Genomic DNA, 22,228 nt, shown 5'->3' with positions numbered 1-22,228 from the left:
AAATTTTGAGAAATTGCGAGCTAATATGAGTGTGAAGATACATTTTCTACATAGCCACATTGACAGATTCCCTGAGAACGTTGGTGATTTTAGTGAAGAACGGGGAGAAAGGTTCCATCAGGATATAAGGATAATGGAAGAAAGGTACCAGGGACGGTGGGATCGCCACATGATGGCCGACTACTGTTGGAGCTTACAGAGGGATTGTCCTAAAAAGCAATACAGCAGGAAATCGTATAGAAAACGTTCCACATAGTTTGTTACTTCATTGTGTACATATTTTCTTAATTATTTTGATCATAGGCCTATATAAATTTATTTTTATAATAATGATTGTAATCACAAAAAGAAATATTAAATTGTTATTGGAAGTTCATTTATATGTATGTCTTATGTTTCCGCCATTTTTGTTTAGTTGCATTTATTTCATAAATTAGAGCCAATTCAGGAAATATATTATTATATCATTATTCAGCAGCATGAAATTGCCCTAAATTAGCTCTCAAACAATGTGCCGCAATTTCACTGTTCCCCAGTGTTATCATTACACGGAGCTGTGGAGTGAATCTCGACGAAACCTTCTTCTACGTGTTCTGGCCGTAGAAAGGCTAGGGCTGCACACATCCTAACGTGAACACTGACGTCTTGATCTTCGCGGTAGTCAGTGCCGAGTCCTAGTTCCTGCACTTTCCTCCTCAAGCATTTCTTCATATGGAAGTGGCAACCATTGATATCTGTGAGATGGAATACTTGTCGAATAGCCGATATTGCTGCTGATTCGAAGTCAATATTGATCTTCAGTGGCTTCCACTCAGGAATGACTTCCAAGATAAGATGAAACATACGGACGTAAGTTTCCTTTCTCTTGTTCGGCAAAAGGGCAAACGCCACTGGATAAACGTTTGTTTCTTCATGCGTACTTTCGAAGTCCGCATGTATTGTATAGATCTGTTCAAATTGCTTGCTGCAGCTCTTGAACGTTCCATCCATGGAAAATGCCGTCGATTGCTACAGACTTTCTCTACCTTTCTCGCCACTGAAAATTAAAATCCTTTAATCCGAGGAATCATCACTCAAAAGAAAGCTGCTGCCATCAGACATTCTCAAACATTCATCTTCAAGAACAACTTCGTCGCGCGTTGTCGGTTCCTTCTGGTTACCTCTAGCAGCGCATCTGTTCCTCTGCAAGGTTCTCCTAATGTGGAGAGGTGATGGAATTTCAGTAACGAAGTCGTAACCTCTATTATGCAGATCAACAATTTCTTCAGCACAGATTTGCGACATGGGGGTGGATTCCTCCCGTGCTCTCTTCTTTGCCTGCAAATATATGACATATAATATTACAATATTATATATTATAATATAATATTACAAGGTACAGTTTTTTTTAAAAAACTTGTAATTGTCAGAAGAGACCATGATAAAACACACAAATGATCCCGTCCTGAACAACAATTAATCTACTCTTTGAAAACTTGAAAATAAATCGATAAATACTGATTGTACAACGTACCTTGAAAATTTGTTTCTTGACATCCAATTGAGCTTCTTCCGGCAGTCCAAACTGATGATCGGTGGTTTCCAAAACGATATTACCAGAACGTTTCATTCTTCCTTTACAGTTCCGAAATTTTTATTTCAGGCATGCCCAGGAAATAACTCCTTTTGTATTTTCACGATGTTTCCTATAAGCATATCCCATGTAATGTGCTGATGGCTTCCCCTTGTTAGTGTTGATAACTTCCATTGCAATTGAAGTTGTGTCTACAACTGACTGATCCTCGCGAATACGCGAGCAAGTTGTTTGTGACCTTGGCATGTGCAGGTGTTGTCCGCGTATGTCTTAGGTGAAATTTGAGTATCGTCTCCGCTCTTACCTCTCCCCCCTCCTCTGTCCGCTTTTGACGCGGAATTTCCCCTGTCCGCATATGTAACTGTCCGCATTTGTCGTGAATTATCGAGCCCTCCCCCCCTTTAGGAAATTGTTTTATTTACACTAGATAAAATTACGTAGATTTTTGGCTTCTTGAATAATGTGATAATAATTTGAGATATATACGTAATTATCGACGCGAGACGGAGAACGTTCTATAACCCTGTTATTGTTAATATTGCATTTCCAAGGTGAGCATCAGGTGTCTCGAGCCCCCTCTCTCAGCAAATTTTTCAGTTTACACAAGATAAAATTAGGTTTCTGTCTTCTTGAATAATGTGACGATAATTTTAGGAGAGAAATACTAATCAAGGCAAGACGGAGAATGTTCTATAACCCTGTTGTTGATAATATTGCAAGTAAACTTCTTTTACGCTTTCGGTGTTGTCGTAGCGAACTTGGACACTATGTAGAGACTTGCCAGCATTTGGAAGCTGCCCAACAAAGGTAGCGCCACAGGTCGGGCGATTCGGATTCATTGTAACTTTTTAATCTCTGGACGTTCTTGAAAAAGAGGAGTCGAACTACTGGCAATATTTACGAATCGTTTTATATGCGGAACGTTCTGGAATATAATGAGGATATTAATACGCGGCTTCAATTTCCCTGTTGATCTGTACAACAGAATAGGTGGAGACATCTGAGGTAAGTATGACAATTCATGCAGTCGATTAGTGATCAGTCAGTGTCCATTGGTTGCTTTATAAGATCTAGTGATTCGAAAATGAAATGGACTAAATACCGTAAAGTAACGAAGTCTACTACTAGTTCCAGTTCGGTCCCAAAGCTACAGACATTGATTACAGCGGAACGTTGAGTAGTGCTGCGAGTAGTTCGGGTCAAAAGACGTAGAGATCGGAGGTCTCTCTCTCTCTCTAAAGTGAATATTTCGGCAGTATCGGGCTGAGCATTGGAGTTTTGAGTGATGATTTGGATGTGCCAGGACCAAATTTTGTGTATGTAGTCCGTGCATTTCATGGCATAAATAAATACTTATGTTTAAATCTACTTTGTTCGACACACACTCAGCAGACAATTTTGAAGACTTAGTGCTTAGGCCTGAATATGAACAATTTGGTAGGTTTCGGCTTTTATAAGAGCTGCAAACATGGGAGGACAAGACACGTTAGAGGTGTTCAGGCTCGAATGGGAGAGAAATATTCGTGAACTGTCTGCGTCCATTTCGCAGCACACAGTTTGAATCTCGCGTTGTCGAGTGGATTGTTCATTCCGTGCATGTTTATGTAACGCCTTCGTAAAACCACTTCTGGTACATAGATGTTTGATGCCTGATGAGAAGAAATGAACAAACACACATACTGAGATGGTTCCGGCACACAATGTTAATAGTAGTTATTGTACCGCGTTGAGTCCGATAAATCAATTGATTGGAAAAGATCGATCAAAGATCAATTGATGATGTAGTTGTTTGGGCAAGCAAGGGGTATTGTTTTGCGCGATGACGTCATAAAATGGGCGGGGCTTAATTGTGAGGATGATTCTGATTGGTGGGATGTTTTAAAATGGGCGGGGCTTAATTTTGTGAGGAGCGTTTTGATAGGTTGTTGGGGAGGAGGAAAAGTATTCGGGTTTTTCCCGCGGCGTCTGAAAACAGATGGCGTTGATGATTCTGAAATTCTGGGAATTAGGGTTGGGGAGATTCTCGGAATTTCCGGTGTCTGAAAACAGATGGCGTTGATGAGGCTTTTAAGTGGTGCGGTGAATGTTAAGTGCCTTTTCTTGGAAAATGGGGTTTGTTGAGTGTTGTTTCGAGGAAATTTTGTGAGAATTAATGGATGTGGTTTGGGTAATGGGTTTGGAATGGTAATTCCTTTTGCATTCCTGAAATTCTGAGAATTTGGGTACGTGTTTTTGTTGTCTGAAGACAGATGGCGTTGATGATTCTGAAATTCTGGGAAATTGGGTACGTGTGTTTGTTGTTTGAAGAGAGATGGCGTTGATGAGTCATTCCGGGGAAGGTGGTGTTTTTCTCGGGCGGCCGTTGATGAGTTTGAAATTCCTGGAATTGGGTGTGGTCTGAAAAAACATGTCCTAGCATGTTTTAGGTTTAACCTTCCAGGGTGACTGTTTGAAGTATGTTTAACTGAAATCGTGACGTAGAAAAAAGAAGGTATAAATAGAAGGGATACAGGATAATAGTATCATGTGAGGATGGATGTGTGCGGTACAAGACCGTCTGATAATGGTGTGAATTTCTACGAGGTTAGCTACGAGGAGTTCTGGGAACTTGTTCGATCTTGCGGCGACCTGGACAACGATCCAACGGCCCTGCATCGGGTGTTGAGTTATTTCCCGTTTATGTATGTAGCGATACCTGAATCTCCCTGGTGTGGATGTTACCTGTTCGACGGATTAGGAAAAAGAGTCCATCATCACTGCGAGACGTTGAAGGAGATAGAAGAGAGGAAAAGAAGAGCGGACGAGAGAACAGGATTTCCAGGTCACAGGTGTATGTGCGAAATACGTCGCAGGAAGGAAGAGGACAAGATCGGTGAAGCTTTGAAGCAGAGAGTGAAAGAGTGGCTTTCATTGCTGGCAGACAGAAATTCCTTGTGGTGTTCTGGCTGTGATCGTCCTTTGTTACGTAAATTAGAAGGTCATCCCTGTTTCCCTGTGGTTCCTGCAGAAGGTTTCGGCGTCCGCAGACGTCTGTTCCCCGACGATCTTCAGGTTGTTCCTTTATCACCGATACCTGGGACGCCGTCACATACATTATCCGATTACTTTACCTTTTATGACGTATGAGAGTGTTTACTCACCACGTCTGCTGGACTCACGCCGAGCCGTACGTTATCAATTACGTATCAGTGAATTCGAGATACAGAACATACAGAAAGTGGCCTATAGGATTACGTCAGACTCCGGAAGAATTAGTGACTGCAGGATTTTACTATTCAGGCTTTAGCGACAGAGTATTATGTTTTCATTGTTCGTACGGACTTTGCGATTGGACATCCAAAGATTTCCCGATTCTAGGACATTACATGTTGGTACCCCAGTGTCCTTTTATACAGAGTGTTGCGGCGTTACATCGTAACTCCAAGAGCTGCAAGTATTGCGACAGTATAGAGACTCCTGAGAAAACGTCCGATAAACCTAGTGTGGATTCTGTGTGCAAAATATGTTTTCAGAATCCTAGCAGTGTTGTAATTCTCCCGTGTCGACATTTTGTTTCCTGCAGATCCTGTGCTTCCCAATTGGACAAGTGCGCCGTATGCCGGGGTAGCATTGAAGATACGTTGACAGTTTTCACCTGATGCCCAAAATGGATGTCTGTTTTTTGGACGTTCAAGGTCTTCGAGGAGCAGGAGGAGAATTTGTGTGGAAAGAAGTCGGAATTTTAAAATTTCCTTTTGACAATGCATTTGACTGTTTAGTGAAATCTCCATATGGTTTACGCTTTTTGAGTGAAAAGTATCGCCGAGTGAATTACTGGCTCCGTGCCAACAAACACGGCCTCAACTGGGGAGATGGATGGCTACCGTATGAGAAATTAGGAGATTTATTATATGTCGTGCTTGTGAATCAAACAGTGTACGTCAAAGGTACGGAGAAAGTGAAATGGTTTGAAAAATTACTTGGAGAAAAAGGTATGGGTAAAATATCCGTACGTAACATCGAAGAACTTGAATGTCCAAAATTGAATAGTGTGAAAAAAACTTCAGGAAGATGCAAAGAACATAGCAAATGTAAAAATGTAAAAAAACCTGTGCAGTTGAAAATGTCTGGAAGATGTACAGTTTCTATTGTAATAAGTACAAGAAATAAAAGAGTTTTTTAAAATATACAAATGTTTTATTTTCAATCGATAATATGAATATAGGTTTACAATACATAGAATAACACAAATGTTGTATTTACAATTGAATATGAAAGGTTTACAATACCTGAAGGGTTATATTACAATACATAAAATAACAATACACAGAAAGAACAATGGTTCATTTACAACATCAGATACATGAAAGTAACAGAGCTTATTTACAATGTCAATGTCTGTCCATGATTGTTCTCAAGATATATTTCAATCATCAGTTCGTTGTACCAAAGAATATAAAAATAGTTCACTAAATTGGGCACTTCTTTTTTTTCTGAAACCATATTGTTCTTGATACAATATACAAAGGCCTCCATTTCGGGTTGCAATTTATGATAACGTTCGTTCTTTAATTTCTGCAGAGGCCAAAAAAGGTTACACAAAAATAAGTGTAGTTCAGAGGCTGTGAAAATAAAAGCATCGGATGAATGATGCTGATACATCGAGATACAACGTTTCCCGAAAAAATTTACACCACTGATGGTGATATTTCCCGTAACCAAGTAATTGAATCGACGACCTGTTTCGACGTAATTCAGTAAGTCAGATTTCAAAGCCCACAGTTCTCTAATCTGCTTAGAATCGATGCGTACGGGTGATCTCCCCTGTTGCGAAAACTCCCACACCAAATTGAAAGGGGATCGCTTTTCGAATCCTATTGCTACGAACTTGTTTTTTTCCTTGTTCAGAAAATATGTGTTAGCAAGATAGAGATCTAAACATGCCTCTACGTTGTGTAGTCCAGGACATTCGATTGTATCTGGAGAAAAGCCGATCTCCCTACGCCGTTTTATGAAATCACAGTCTGTAGTCACATCTATTCCCTCGTCCATCGGTTCGTTCTTGATAGGGACAGTTTCGATTTTGAGGGGTTGCACTTGTTTGCGAGTTTTACGTTTGGAAGCATCATCCTGACGGGTCATGCGTTTCACTAGTTTGTCGTGTTTTTCCATTGTAGAATCCCTAACAGCCTCCATGATGTTTTCACTGTAGCTGTCTCGACGGCACTGAGAGAAAGATGCAGCAGCACACATTTATATAGCTTTTTGCATAACACGACACCGGATCGCGTGGATAGAGCAACACGATTGATCCCCTCTCGGGCACTTGCAATGGGGTAAACATTTGAAGATCTGACGAAAACGGTGTAGGATATATCCATCTTTACTGACACCGGGCGGAAATGCTTGAATGAAATCCTTGGTCGTAACATGGCATGCTTTGCAATAAGCATACACGCAACAGTAATGTCCGCACGTCGTGGCCAACACCCCCTGTAAGGGAATGTTGTTGTAAGTCCAGACCGAGGAATGACGGTTCAGGAAAGTTACGAATTCTGGATAGAAAGGATGAAATCCGTATGAATCGAAATATTCAGCCATATTGTTTTTGCCAAAATAGAATGCCACCCAGTGTGTACCCTGGAAGTTGGAAGTATCAGTGTTTGCGATTATCAAGGCAGGGGTAGGAAACGTCCGAGGTAAAAGATCTCTCGAGTAAACACCGTAGAAAATGTTCTTGGTGGAACAGTTTCGAGATAGAATCTCCCTGATCTGCGACGTGTTCATGCTGCCTATGTTTTCGAAAACGGAAAATGATAGTACAGCGTTCTGTTATTTCTATACTCTCAAGATGATATTCTTCTAATATTTGGGGGGACGGTTGCGTGTCAACAGGTTTGGCAGACAGTACTTCCAAAGAATCACTATTATAAATATCATCACAGGTTATCAGTTCGATGAGTTTTCCCATCTCACGTTACATATGTTTTCATATGTTTATAATAATATTCCTGTCTTTGGTCATTTCTATGCTCCCAGGGCTGCTGTCAAGTAGTTCGGGAAACGATTGTATGTTCACAGGTTTTGAAGTTTTCACTTTCGAAGAAACACTACTATGCTTAATAGTACGGGTTATCACTTTGGTAGGTTTTTCCATCACAGGTAGTATAATGTCTACATCAGAACTGTCTCGATAACACTGCGAGCCAGAAACACGAGCACACATATTTATAGACAAGTCGGTCTCACTGATGGAGGATAACACGTCTGTCTTTTGTTATATCTACTGCACATTCGAATTCAGCATACAGAAGGCATGTTATATTTTCCGACAGCTGGGAAGAAAATTGCATCTCGGCTCCGATGATACCTTGTTCCTGGAGACTGGTGTGCGTGTCGTTTCCTGAAGAGTCAGGCGTTATGTCGAAAATCAGGAAAAAGGATCCGTTCTCGAACATTTTCCTTGTGATCTGGTGTCCGTAATTGGCGTGGTGAATGCCTGTACCGGAAAATAGAGTTTGATAGGCACGTGTTATCAATCCGCCGTTTCCTCCTGTGGTGACCCGCAAGGGTTCGTAAGGTACGAGTTCTCCATTTTTCACAAGATGGAAAGAAGATAGATTGAAACATCTAAAGTCGAACGGATTTTTCTTAGAGTCTCCGAGAAAGCTGGCGGTGGATACCATAGCAAAAAGAACAACATTCGGAAAAGCACCTTGAAAAGCATTATTGATCGAAATCTGCTGCGTTCCGGCAACTTAAGAATAAGCTTTGATGACGCTTCTGGTGAACGGATAATGGGCAGGAGCGTAAGAGAGTGCTCTGTCTATGGCTAAACTGGTGGTAGGAGTAGGAATGATGTGATTTATTTCGAGAACAGCCTTTAAAATTTTTATTCTGGTGGTTGGTGAAGTCTGATCTCCCCAGATGTAAAAAGCATCACGTGACCTGGCTAGATCGATACGTACTTCAACGCCGTTGACCAGGTATTTAGGCTGGTGGAAAAAATCTATGTGCAGTTTTCCCATAAGTTCGACTACGGCAGACACTTCCGTAGGATTTCCGGTTGTCGGAACGTGCTGGAAAAAGTCTTTTCTGGCGGTAAAACCTTTGTTGTCGGCGGTGATTTCATGTTGATGTCCAGGTGTGTCCAAGTACCACAAGGCATTTGTGAGATGCGTGTTCGCAGCATCGCTGCCGTAATTGATTTCTGCTTCGAAGATTGATTTATATGCGTAATTGTTATCGGCAACTGTTACAGCGATACCGTTGAGAGCCACTGTAACTTGTGAAAAAAGTGAATGGAGAGGATAATTTACAACCACGCAGTTTTTTGTGAGGGCGTTGGAAGGTTCGGAAGCACTCATGGGAGACCCGTCTTGATTGACCATCTGCGTTAGCAGACGAAGATAGGCAGATGAAAGATCTAGAAAATGTGTTCCTGCCGGCGGAACGGAAAACTGAAGTATGTTTTGATTATCGATGGAAGCGATAGGCTTGTAGGCGATTGTGTAAGTTTTTTCGACATTTTGCTGAATAGGTTTTTTACTGAAAAGATCGAACTGCGAGATCATGCAAGTGTTATTCTCCATTATTATCCAAAAATATCTTTTCCTGCCGCTTTCTGTTTATTTTTCCTTTTGCGTGTCGTCCTAGATTTTGTGGATGTTTTTCTCCGCTTTTTGGATGCGCTTTTTTTTACGGATCGTAGATGTTCTAATACGGGTGGCTGAACGTTTTAACATCGACTGAGCAATTTTTGTTGCAGGTTTTGTTCTTATACCGGAACCTACCAGAGAGTCGATTTTGCGTTGTGCTTTACTTTGAAGATTTTGACCCGCTTCACGTACACGTTGACGAACGATAGTTCTCGGAGTTTGCTGACTTGTTGCAATGTCGGTGATAATGTTAGCGCCTGTTTTCAAAGCTTCTTTTCCGATCGCTTTCGCACCACTCCAGAGTAGAGGTTTCACCATTCTAAAGAGTCCTGCAAAGAGAGACCCCAATCCTCTCCCTTTTTGAATTCTAGTTGAACGATAGATGGGTCCAATTCCCCCACGGATCTGATTACTGTAATATTCCGTCTGCGAATTCATGGTGATTCATCAGCTTTTCGACATAGACTGTGCAAAATGATTCCTTACTGTTTTTTAAAAGGACTTTGCTTTCCTACGAAAATGTAAAACAGCTATTGTAGGTACGGAGCCATTTCTCAAAGGTAGGAAATATCCTTGTCTATCATACATCGCAATTTCTATTGTTTCGAAAGAACCTTTATCCAGAGAAACGTAATGAATCGGATTAAATGTATGATGGGCTACGGGTACTGTGCAAGATGAATCTGTCTCCGAATACTGTTTTCGGGCAAGACGTAAAAGACTAGCATTTCTCCTCTGACCAATTGCTGTTTCACGAGATCGGAATAAATGAATATGTAGGGTTTTTTATCCACGACGTTATTGGACACTGCGTGCGTAGAATAAATAGATTTCAATACGTCATATCGAAATTTAGCGTAGTCATCAGTTTCGTCTATGGGTGTAACAGTATTTGTTGGAACACCTTCCGATTCAGGATCGGGAACCCCTATCACGGACAGATGTTTGTTCACAGCCTCTTTAAAGAAAAATCTGAGATGAGTAGGAACAACGGCATTAGCAGGGTTTGTTTTCAGGAACTGAATGAACTCCTCTATTGTATATGTTGCTGCAGGAAAATAAAATGGCTGCTCGTTAATATAGAGTGTATTATCCGTAGAAACAGAAGATCCCGACGCGTCCCATTGAGCATCCAACAGAAAATGCCAGAATTGCTTAAGAACGTTTCTCCGTATTTCCACGTCGTTGGGGAGGGATTCTTCGATGGTAGAGATCAGGTCCTCAGCATTTGCATACGTCCGAACAGGAAAGGTTACCGTTCCGTAATCTGTTTCCAAAACATTGTCGTATAGAGTTGAATAATGCAGTTCTGCTAATCCGACTTCCCACAATTCTGGAGACAGATCGATCCGTTTTGCAAGTTTTACGTTGAAATGGGTCAGCGTGTTGTTCGGAAAATATTTCTCCGATGGAGATGACGGAAGGTAAACATAGAAATTATCGTCCATTCTCGCCGAACACAAAGAATTCACTGGATCGTGGTGACGATATATTTTGATATAAATATGTTTTGGAAATTATTTTTCTGATAACTGTTTTACGGAAGATGCCTTGATCCACGAATAGAAACTAGGTGGATATCCGAGCCAGCGAACCAGGTATTCCAAATTTTTACCTTTTCCCCGGCTGTTCAAAATCTTATCAATTTTATACTGTTCGTCAGGATCCGAATAAACATTTTGCAGTTCATGTTTGTAAAATGTGCCTTTTACAGGTTCTTCGTTTAAATCGTCTAATATGTATACAGGTACAGGTGATCGCTGAACAAGGGAGTGGATTTTGAAAAGTTCTCGTGACCACGTGACCCTTCTCAAAATGTCCTTTGACGACAGAGATTCGTACGAAATCACCAACATTCAGATCTGAAGACGGTTGTGAAATATGTTTGTCAGGTTTGTTGAGACGTTTCCACACAATGTAAACGTTAGACTCGTTCACATCTCGAGGTGCCATTCCTATGGAACTGTGGATAGTTGTATTGTAACCTTCGAGAAGTTGCGGTAAAATGTCTACGTAACGTCTTGTTTGTTTCGATGTGAAATATTTCCACATTCGTTCTTTCAATGTTCTGTTGAAACGTTCCACTACACTTGCTTTCACAGGATAATTTGAAGCGATCGAAAAATTTACATTTTCATTTTTTAAAAACTTCTGGAATGTAGAATTTGTGAACTCCGTTCTTTGGTCGGTCTGTAGTGTGACAGGTTTTCGTCTGCTTTGTCCGAAAATATTTTTGAAAGCTTCGGTTACCGAATTGCTTGTTTTATTTCTTAGTGGTAATGCAAAGGCATATTTTGAGAATACATCGATCACTGTCAGAAGATATCTGTATCCATCGTTATGTTTTTGTATCGATGTCATGTCGTTTAGATCGGCTTCCCAAAGCATGTCTATGTTCCACACATTGTAATGATTTCGGGGGAACCTTTTCCTTGCAGGTTTGTGGAGTGTGTACGTTTCCTGGTGCATCAACCATTTTTTCACCGTATTGCGGGATATATTTTTATCCCGCACCGCGTTCTATAAACGATCTACAGATGAGAATGAAGCACTGTGTCGGGGATCGTAATATATTTTGGTGAGGATTTTAACTTAGGGACTCCCATGACTGATCTCTCTGTCTACGGCTTTTTCTCAGAGGAACCAGCTTGTATGCGTCAGGTGTTCTCAGAAACGGTGTAGTTTTTCTGGAAACACGGACAGCCGCTTTCTTCTTCTTTTTCTGTTTCTGTCGATGAGACGGTCCAGGGCTTTCCGTTGACGACGCTGAGAAGTTCAACGTCTTCGGATCAGGAAGTGTTTTTTCCTGACGTTCATCTATCAAATGTTGAGCCGTAGATTGGTACTCGTCGATGATATTTTGTAACTGATGACGTGTATTACGGGGTAACGTCTCAGCCAGGTTCGGAGGAAAGAACGTCGATCCTGGCGAAATAGTAGAAGAACCGTTGTTATCTTGAACAATAGGAATTTGTAATGGTTCTTTGGATTTTCGACTCAGCCATAAATACTCGTCCATTTCCTTTCTGTAAAGACGCCATTTGTGATCGTCTGATATATTTTTCATTTTTAGAATATCAATCATTTTTTTATCCAGAACGGATAATTTCTGAGTTACAGACGAGTCGGAACCGCGAATACGTGCTAACTGTTCCGGTGAAGGGACGATCAACTTTTTGTAGGAAGATGTCATTTCTCAATGAGGAATGCGAGTACCGAGAAGACCCGATAACAAAGAACCTAGAAGTAAGGGTAGAAATCCACCTTTTTGCACAAGTAGTTTTCTTCGTTTTTCGATGTTCACTTTCGGTTTCACGAGATTGCGTAAGACCGACTTGTAAGGTGTCAGACGACGTTTTGTGGACGGTTTAATTTTCACGTTTCCTTTTAAAACGTTCAGGCAGCATTCACTGATGAAACGATTTGTCTTTTTCGGAGCACTTTTCAATAATGATTTACGGATTTTGGTCGGTGAATTTTTCAACACGTGCAAGAAAGGTGAATGTTTCTTGAAAGAAGACGAATGTCTATTCCTGTTAGAACGTGATTTGGTACGTGTCTTCCTCGTTCTCCTCATCTCGATGTTTTAAACATTCCTGAGGAAGATATGCAGTTGAGTAATTCTGGTTAAAAATGTCTGTCTGATAACGTAAAGGATCCGGTGTTGACTGTGAAAGATCAATATACAAATAACTGAAAGGTTGAGCGGTACCATATATATATATACTTTTTCGAGTTCCTTCATGCGGTGAGGATGAAGTTGTCGTGCAAACACAGTGAATTGGTTCATATCTCGAGGATTTTTAAAAATAACGAAATGCTTCACGTTCAGCGAAATGTCTCTGCAATTTTTCCCTTGATGAAAAAGATTCTGTGTTATGAACACCACCGAAATGTTTTTGTGATGACTGCCTTTTGTGAAAAGGTCGGCGACTTTTTCTCCTTGAGCAACCATCATAAGATCATCCAGGATTATGAGAGTAGGGGTTTTTCCGTTCCACGACTGCCAATCGACGATCCCTTTATGATATTGCACATCTCGAAGATTTTGCGGAATACTGTTTTCCTGATCGTAACACCATACGATTTTCTTGACGGGTCCTTCGACAAGATGAACGATGGAGTCAACCATATTTGTCACAAAAGTAGTTTTTCCACTTCCTGATGCTCCGCAGACCATCATGGTGAAAGGATGGGAAAGTTTAGGAAACATGTTTTATACTGGAGATTTGAAGAAAAATGAAGATCTGGTACATTGTAAACACATTTTATACACTGACTGTCCGAAGAAGGGCTCAAACTCTGGACCGCTACAGACATATTTTAGTCTGCACAGTATCCGAAGGGATACGATAAATGTTCATCGTCGAAACGTCGTTTCAACAGTACCGGCTGAAACAGCTTTTTTTCATATGTACTGATTACTTGGAACTGTTTTGTTCTTCTGATCCTGAAAATATTTTCGACCATAACTTCAGGTTGCTCACTGTTTATCATGTCGCACATGGTATCAAAATTGACCAATTCCGATGTGGAGGTATTCAATGTGATTCCTTCCACTTTACAGATATACTGCGGTTCGGAGAACGGTTTTGTTATTTTCATGCTGTAACTTTTCGGTCCCGTTGAAACAAACTGTTCACAAACTGCACCGGGTCCGAAATCTGCCAATTCATCGGTGAGTTCTTTTAGTGCGTCACCTGTCTGGGGATGATATTCCATTTCAGGACTATCTACGTAAAATACAGAATCTGTATCACAATAACATATCCTGTCACCAAATTTTTCGAGAAGTTCGTACAGTTTCAGACGAGCATGACGTGTTGTGAAGGCTCCGATAGGAACATTTACTTTCCTGTTCAGACTGACAGCCTCTTCAACATATTTCCAGTTCACTAAAACGGTGTCCTGATTGATGAATACGACTCCTCCAACCATTATATTTGGATCAGTCATCTTATCGAGAAAATCTTTCGATTCCTTGATGATGGTCGTCTGGGAAAGGTTGTCCCGTTGACAGAACTTGCCCCATAAAGAATTAAGGCAAAGTTTAGCCAGAGTACGTTTACCAGGATTGACATCGATACTGTTTTCTTCCAATAGAATACCCTCCTTATCGAAATATTTCTGTATGTACTTCTTCTTATCCTCGTCGTTCTGACACCATGAAGGCCAGCCGCTCGCTTCCTGTTTTATTTTCAAGAAGGTGTTGACATAACCAGCAAAAAGTCCTCCAGTTTTTGTGACAGGGTCGTACATCGATGGTTCATACTTCCACACTTCCGACACTGACAGTACTCTGTAGCCTAAACTGTAAGCTTTACGCACCTCGGCGATGACCCAAGTCCCCGAAAGTGCGCGTTGTTCATCGGAATGGCTGCATGTACCTTCACATTTTAATCTGATAGCACATTCGTTACACAAGACAAACATCAGTTTTCCATGCATTTTTGAAGGTAGAACAGGATGTAAAAGGGGTTTTGGTGGCAGAACAGTACATTTTATGAGCCCCTCCATGTTCAAAACCTCATTTACCGAAGGAATAGAAGTTCCTAGAAATATGGCAGGATGTCCGACAGGATAGGCACAGTATTTGTTCACGTAAGGGTACAAACTTGTAAAATCATAGTACTGTAATTTTTCATTTTTCTTGATTTTGTAATACGTCCTGACTGTTTCAACTCTTCCTCCATATAAGGCGTCTCGTGGATTTAAAGGAATGCAGCAAACGATAGGATGTGTCGATAGATGTCTGTCGAGTTCAGGATCTGCTTGCAATATTTTTTTGAAATCGCATTCCCACATTGTGACAACATGGTATCCTTCAGAACGTAGAGCCGCAAGTTTACGACACGTTGTCTCGTATCTGAAGGCTGCAGTGTTCAACAAGTCACTATGTTTATCACTGTTACTATCCTGATCGGTTTCATCTTCTTCGTCACCTTTCGGATACATATCCCTGTTAATTGATATGCAGCGTTGACAACCACGCCAGTAGCAGCCAAGCGCCTCGTACACCGTCTGCGTCTCCTCGTGATAACCGTCCACTCTGTAACGCCCTCCTATGACATATTTTTCACGAGTACGTCCACCGTGAAGAAGTATTACATCATTTTGTTCTTCCACGTAGGTTAACCATTTCAATGCGAACTTGGACATCTGATCTGCATGATGGTAACCTCCTTTAGGTATTATTCCTATAGTGTTAGCTGGCATAAATTTCTGCCTGTAAATTAGTGAACAGGCAGATGCTATTGTGAGACAATCCTTGAAAATGTCGATCTTGCATATGTCTAGGAAATTCTGTCTCAGCTTCAAACATCCTTGTCTCAACAGGGTAACATCCTTGATGCAGTATTGAAGAAGTTGGTTTTTGTTGTTGAAAGGTACATTTTTGCTGCATTCAATGTCATACCAAGACATAAAACGGTGCTGATCTTCGACTGTTTTCATATATTCATAGCCGTATGCAGAAGGAGGAGGCATCGGTCCTATGTAATTTCTGTTCTTGTAGGTGTTCCACAGATGCGGATAATATCCTTTCTGAACAGGCAAACCGAAAAGTTTGGAAAATCCAGCAAGATTTGTCTGAACGTAGTTGAGACTGTCCACAAAATGAAGATTTTGGTATGACATACTGATGATTTTGGTACCGTCTAAGATCACACGAGGTTTCATTTCTCTTTCCAACATTCTCCGTAGCAGAAATGTGCAATCATAGCCTCGTGCATTGTGTGCACAGATGGTTATGTTGGAAAACTTGTGCTGCAATTCGAGATAGGACAGAAATGTGTCTACAGGATCATCCCAGAATATAAACTCTCTGGTTCCACAAACAGAACAGGGAACTGTTAAATCCTCCTTCTTGTAACACGAGTGACAGGCTGTCTGTACTACAATAAGATTCGGAACATGAAGAAACGTTTTTTCTTTCTCAGAGTAAGGAATGTCTGTATAACATTCAAAATCGTAGAATATATATAGAAATTTCGAATTCACTTTACTTTTCGGTACAGCCATGTGACAGAAATGATTTATAGGTTTCACGCAGTTACATACAGTACAGAACTTCATATTACATTTATGCACTTTTTCATATGTATTGCTTGTTAGAATAATTCTGAAACATCTGGGACACTGTTGGATTTCACTACAGACTGTACCGTTTCGAAATGGTGTAGAAACGTGATTCGTGAAGCAGTTTTCATTTTTAAAAAATCTGTGACATGTCTGACATATTATGCGAACACCCTGTTCAGGCACACACGGCGGAGTTGAACGACACATAGAACACAATTGTTTACACAGATGATTATGCGGTCTATGAAATATGAGTTCGTTACACCCTCGACATTCTTGTTTTGCAGCAAATGCTCCAACACGGTTTACTATCACATCATAATGCTGTCTGAGGTTATCATAAAGAAGGTATATAAATCTGGAAGCATTTTCAACCTGTCCTTCAAACAAAACATCTTTAACATCACGAAGATTGTTGTATACAATAATTTTATATTCAGGGAGAACTTGCTGCAATTTTCTCAGTTCAGGAATTCCACTTCCTGCACACGCATTGTCTGTGAGATCTACATCTGCTTTGCGCATAAGTTCGAAAACAGGTTTCAGAAGATTTCTATTTTTTCGATACTGTGAATAGGACGGATCATTATCAGCATGAGATTTTCCTATGATCAAAGCTTCAGCTAAACAGAGCGGTTTCTTTCTATTCGGCACACCGACGACACTTCTTTTTTGCGTGCTTAGCATGTAATTAGGTAAACAATATGTTTTTTACCTCCGCCACCTCCGATAGGTATGTCGACATGGTCGGCGCGCAAAATTAAGCGATCTGTAGCAGTGAATGTTTTCGCACTCTGCAATATTTTATACATGATATTCCACACCATATCACTGTGTAACTGGTCACATCTGTGCCACCCGACATAAATATCTTTCACAGTGGGGTCAGATATGTTAGACAGAGTTAAACCTATCTTGTCTTCATCTTTGGTGGTTTTTTTAACGTAGGTGAGAAGATTTTCGACACCTTCGCGGATCCATGTGTGAGGATCGACATTTTCTGGAGGGTGCGAGAAACTGAATTCCACACGTCGTCCTTTGGAACAGAATTTAGGATATTCACGTTCTTGAATGTTGTGTAATATTATATTCCCTATCTGTTCACGAGACACTGAAGCACGTTTTCTTTTCTTACCTCTTCTATCTGATACAGAAACACTCTGGGATGACGGTTCTGCTGGGGGCAAGGGATCCGGTCTCCATGACGGTCCTGACACAGGTTCTAAGCCTGATCCAGGTGCGACGTTCCTTGAAAGTCCTGGTGATGTAACAGGGTCAAATGCGGTTGTCTGCTTCTCCTCGGTAACTCGGGATACAGGATCGGGTGTTGATGAAGGGCCTGGTGATTCTTCGGAAATACCTGCTCCATAAAGATCGGGTACGCATGTTGTCACTGTCCGTAGTAAGCGGTCATACTCCTCCAGCAAGGAGATTCTTTCTCCTGCGATGATTTTTTGCGCAATTTGCATCAACACTTCCCGTAACTGTCTAGGTGTTGTGTAATATCCATCACGATATAGCAATAACAGATCGTCAGCGGATAACTGTACGTCCATGATCGTACGATGTCTGTGTCACGAAGACTGTCATGTGGAGAGAACACCGTACTTTATATACGCAAGCATACCAAAGCAGTTATTTCCGTTCCTAACGGTTTTGCTGTCTGATCTGCAAACTCTCCGGAAATATGTAACAGTCCTCTGCTAGCCGTCTCCGCCCTTTCTGGCTGATATGAATGCTCATGAAAAATTCTCGGAAAAGCTAACTGTCTTCACCAGATGTTGTCCTTTCTGATATCAAACCCAAGTAAAATTCTCGGAAATAGCTAACTGTCCTCACCAGATTACTCATTCCCAGAAACCCTACTCTCATCCCACACAATTTCTAGAACTCGAACACTCAACACTTCAACGTCATCTGCTCGAACATTCACCAGACCCTGAAATACTCTCCCGACACAATTCCTTGAAAAACAGTTCTTAAAACACTGGACTCAAAACTACAAAAGCAATTACCATTCCAAACCCTTTACCCAAACCACATCCATTAATTCTCACAACATTTCCTCGAAACAACACTCGACAAACCCCATTTTCCAAGAAAAGGCACTTAACATTCACCGCACCACTTAAAAGCCTCATCAACGCCATCTGTTTTCAGACGCCGGAAATTCCGAGAAAACCAACCGTCACTGGAAAATCCCAGCCGGCCCTAATTGGACTAGAGTGAAGGCAATTGTAGATTCGGAATCTGTACGTCAACACCTTTAAATAGAGTATATGGACGGAGGTCTACGGTCAAAATAACAAAAACCAAGATGGTGGTCAAGATGGCGGCCCCCATTGTCATGACGAGCGGAGATGACAATTAATTGTATAATATTACGTAGTAACCGTCGGTGGTGTTTACTGGCACCTATCTGTTGTAGGTAAATTGAAAAACTCGAAAAACATGTCCGGACAATTTCGAAGGGCCGTCCAGCCGCCCCTAATTGAACTAAAGTGAAGGCAATTGTAGATTCGGAATCTGTACGTCAACATCTTTCCATAGAGTATATGGTAGGGGGTCTACGGTAAAAATAACAAAAACCAAGATGGCGGCCAAGATGGCGGCCCCCATTGTCATGACGAGCTGAGATGACAATTAATTGTATAATATTACGTAGTAACCGTCGGTGAAGTTTACTGGCACCTATCTGTTGTAGGTAAATTGAAAAACTCGAAAAACATGTCCGGACAATTTCGAAGGGCCGTCCAGCCGCCCCTAATTGAACTAAAGTGAAGGCAATTGTAGATTCGGAATCTGTACGTCAACACCTTTCCATAGAGTATATGGTAGGGGGTCTACGGTAAAAATAACAAAAACCAAGATGGCGGCCCCCATTGTCTTGACGAGCTGAGATGACAATTAATTGTATATTACGTAGTAACCGTCGGTGATGTTTACTGGCCCCCAGAAATATAGAAACCCAACATTGCGGTCAACATGGCGGCCCTATTGTCCGGCCCTCTGTGATCTAACATAAAATTGATCTGCCATATCTCTGCATTTTCAAAGGGCGACTCCGACTCTGTTTGGCCCCGGGAAGAAATAATAGAAATAACTTTGCATTTTCAAAGGGGTTCGACTCCCCCCTGTGTGTCCTAAAAACAAAAAAAACAAAACTGATTGCTTTAATTTTGTATTTTGCAACGAGTCCTCTCAAACCCTGTAAAAACGGATTTGCCATATGTGTAAGTCGACTCTGATTCTGTTTATTTAAGAAACAAACGCAATTACAATAACGCTACATTTTCAACATCATCTATTTCACGATGTTCTTTCTCAGACGTTCTGCGAGGACGTAACAAGGAAGTTGGTTTTGCAATTATATCTCCATACTTTTTATCTGTCTGAATGAAACAAGGAAGTACTATGTACATAACGTTATCAGAGTCGACCGGATGCAACAAGGAACTACTGTGAAACTCATCTCAGAACTGCAGGCCTTAGTGCCGCAATTTCCTCCTTGTAATAAAGAACTGTCATCGCAACTTAATCTCTTCTACAGATTTCGGCGTAACGCGCTTGCTAATGACTTAAGCGTGTAAGGAAGTCTGCAGAACTTCTGAAACAGCTTTTCCTCCACTCATTCTGTTACTTCGTGTTGGGTCAAGGAGAACGTGCGATGGCTGATGGAAATTTGGTAAGTACCTATTTCATATTCATATTAAACATAACATATTTTCTGTATACATCATACATTTTTATTACAAGAAACTATTATACATATTTTATTATACCCATTAAATGCAATACCTCTCAATGTAGACGTTATATGTACAATCTCGGGTTCGATTCCCAATGGAAACCTATGGTTCTGTGCTTAAAGTAAATTTAAAATCAGCTAGATTGTTTAATTATCCCACAACTGAACGAAACGTGTTAGTTTATTACTAATATTAGTAATGTTTATTCGTTCAATTTTCTCTTTTTTAACATCTCCACCATCCGTTCCTCTAGCTCTTTCCCCGTTCCCCCTGTTTTCTTATTTTCTGCTCTTTCATTCCTCACACTTTTAAATAGTTCCATTAACTCGAAACAGATTCTTAACGATAAATGCGAGGGTACATATTGGGCTCTCTGTATGTTTTCTACAAAATCACCAAACACTGCCGCGTATCTTTTTTTTCGAAAATGAAGCTGAATATTTTCACCAATGTGTCCACCTTCACTTCAAAATCTTTACACGTTTCTTCTAGTCGGCGCAATAAATCTTCGGCCAACCCGTTTTCTTCGCAGAAATTGACGTAGCTGCCTACATGCTTATCTACTTGTCGTGCGTGAACTTTGCTCCACAAATTTCTTCTCTCTTCTGTTGTAGTCCCCGTCTCCTCTTTTACGTCACCATACAGTAGACTGAACCCTAGTGGAAGTGTAGTCATCTGAAAATAGACAGAAAATATATTAGTTATATATATATATATATATATATATATATATATATTTTACACAACCTGTAATCACTGTTATATATTAATTCACACATATTTTCAGGAACGTAACATACAACAAGGGGAGGCTCTGCGAAATGCTTTTCACGAATACCAGATAGGAGCAGAAGAACAAGAGCACTTCGCAGAGCTCACCAGGGATGTTAGGAGGTGTCTGGAGGAGCAGGCAGAAATCAATCGGCAATACGAACAGACGTTGGACATATTCGCGGTTAGGCGTCACCTCAATCGTCAAAGAATGGAGGACACTTTCCGTCATTATCGCCAAAGGTACTTATTTTAATTTATTTCTTATAACATTGTATATTTTGGTATGGTCCGACAACCTATCGACTATCCTTGTAGCTCAATTAGGGGCAGATATATCAATCGAAAATTAAAATCGGAAAAATAAAATCGAAAAATTAAAATCGGAAAATTAAAATCGAAAAAATAAAATCGAAAAAATAAAATCGAAAAATAAAATCGAAAAATTAAAATCGAAAAATAAAATCGAAAAATTAAAATCGAAAAATTAAAATCGAAAAAATAAAATCGAAAAATAAAATCGAAAAAATAAAATCGAAAAATTAAAATCGAAAAAATAAAATCGAAAAATAAAATCGAAAAAATCGAAAAATCGAAAAAAGTTTAAAATGTTTTAAACACGTTTAAAAAGTTTTTGAACAAAATTGAAGTAAAAGACCCTCAGTCACAATCCTGTTTTCAAGGGGCCCTCGTTACTGACCCTGTTTCCAGGACCTCGTGTTTCAAAGGGTCCTCAGTTACGGTCCTGTTATCCCTAGAGTATTGTATATTCGGAATCTACACATACCCCACTTTTAAGGCTGTAGGCCTCCTGTACTCATGTTTCAAAGAATGCCCTGTAGCGGCCCTGTTAGGCCACATAAAAACTTACTGCAAATAAGCCCCGGTTAGTTAAATTGGTTTCACATGCATGTTCACCATTTTTTCCCGATTATATATCTCACATACCACTTTTTCTTTTATAGCCAACAAACCGAATATATTTTATAAATTCTTATATATTGTTTTTCAGAATGAATCGACGGAATGTTCGTAGGGCCGACAACCTGCTCCTACTGCTACCTCCTGCGGTCCTCAGAGGCTATGTTCGTCCTCCTTCTCCTGCTAGGGAAGAGGAGGAAGATCCGCCCCTCATTAATTTGGTGCAGCGGGAGGAGGAGGAGGAGGAAGAGGGACATCTTACGCCTCCATTACTTCCACCAGAGGACCGGGAACAGCCAACCCCCCACCATACGCTGTACATTTCCAAAATAAACCTCTGCTGCCACAGGTAATGTATTTTATTTTCTCACCTTTCAAGTTGTATCGTTTTCTGCTTCCGACGTGTCGGTCTCCTCTATGATATCCGGGAATTCACGCTGCTCCAGGTGAAAGGTGACTCTGCTGATTCTACAATAGAGATGGTGATTCTGGTAACA

General features: G+C 40.6%; 1 protein-coding gene across 1 annotated transcript; it reads right to left on the bottom strand.

The window, feature by feature from the left end:
- Positions 1 to 522: 522 nt before the first annotated feature.
- On the bottom strand, positions 523 to 990 carry LOC145992354 (uncharacterized). Its single transcript, XM_083128734.1, has one exon. It carries the CDS (start codon positions 988 to 990, stop codon positions 523 to 525), a length of 468 nt encoding a protein of 155 aa, XP_082984860.1.
- Between the last annotated feature and the right edge of the window lie 21,238 nt (positions 991 to 22,228).

Source organism: Lepisma saccharinum, chromosome 9 (assembly GCF_977018435.1).
Source record: "Lepisma saccharinum chromosome 9, izLepSacc3.1, whole genome shotgun sequence".
NCBI classification, from domain to species: domain Eukaryota; kingdom Metazoa; phylum Arthropoda; class Insecta; order Zygentoma; family Lepismatidae; genus Lepisma; species Lepisma saccharinum.
Note: the sequence above shows the minus strand (reverse complement) of the source record. Positions and strands in the feature narration are given on the sequence as shown.

Bases quoted from the DNA above. Each gene is read 5' to 3' on its own strand.
- LOC145992354 (XM_083128734.1), bottom strand. From the start codon at position 990: ATGGATGGAACGTTCAAGAGCTGCAGCAAGCAATTTGAACAGATCTAT.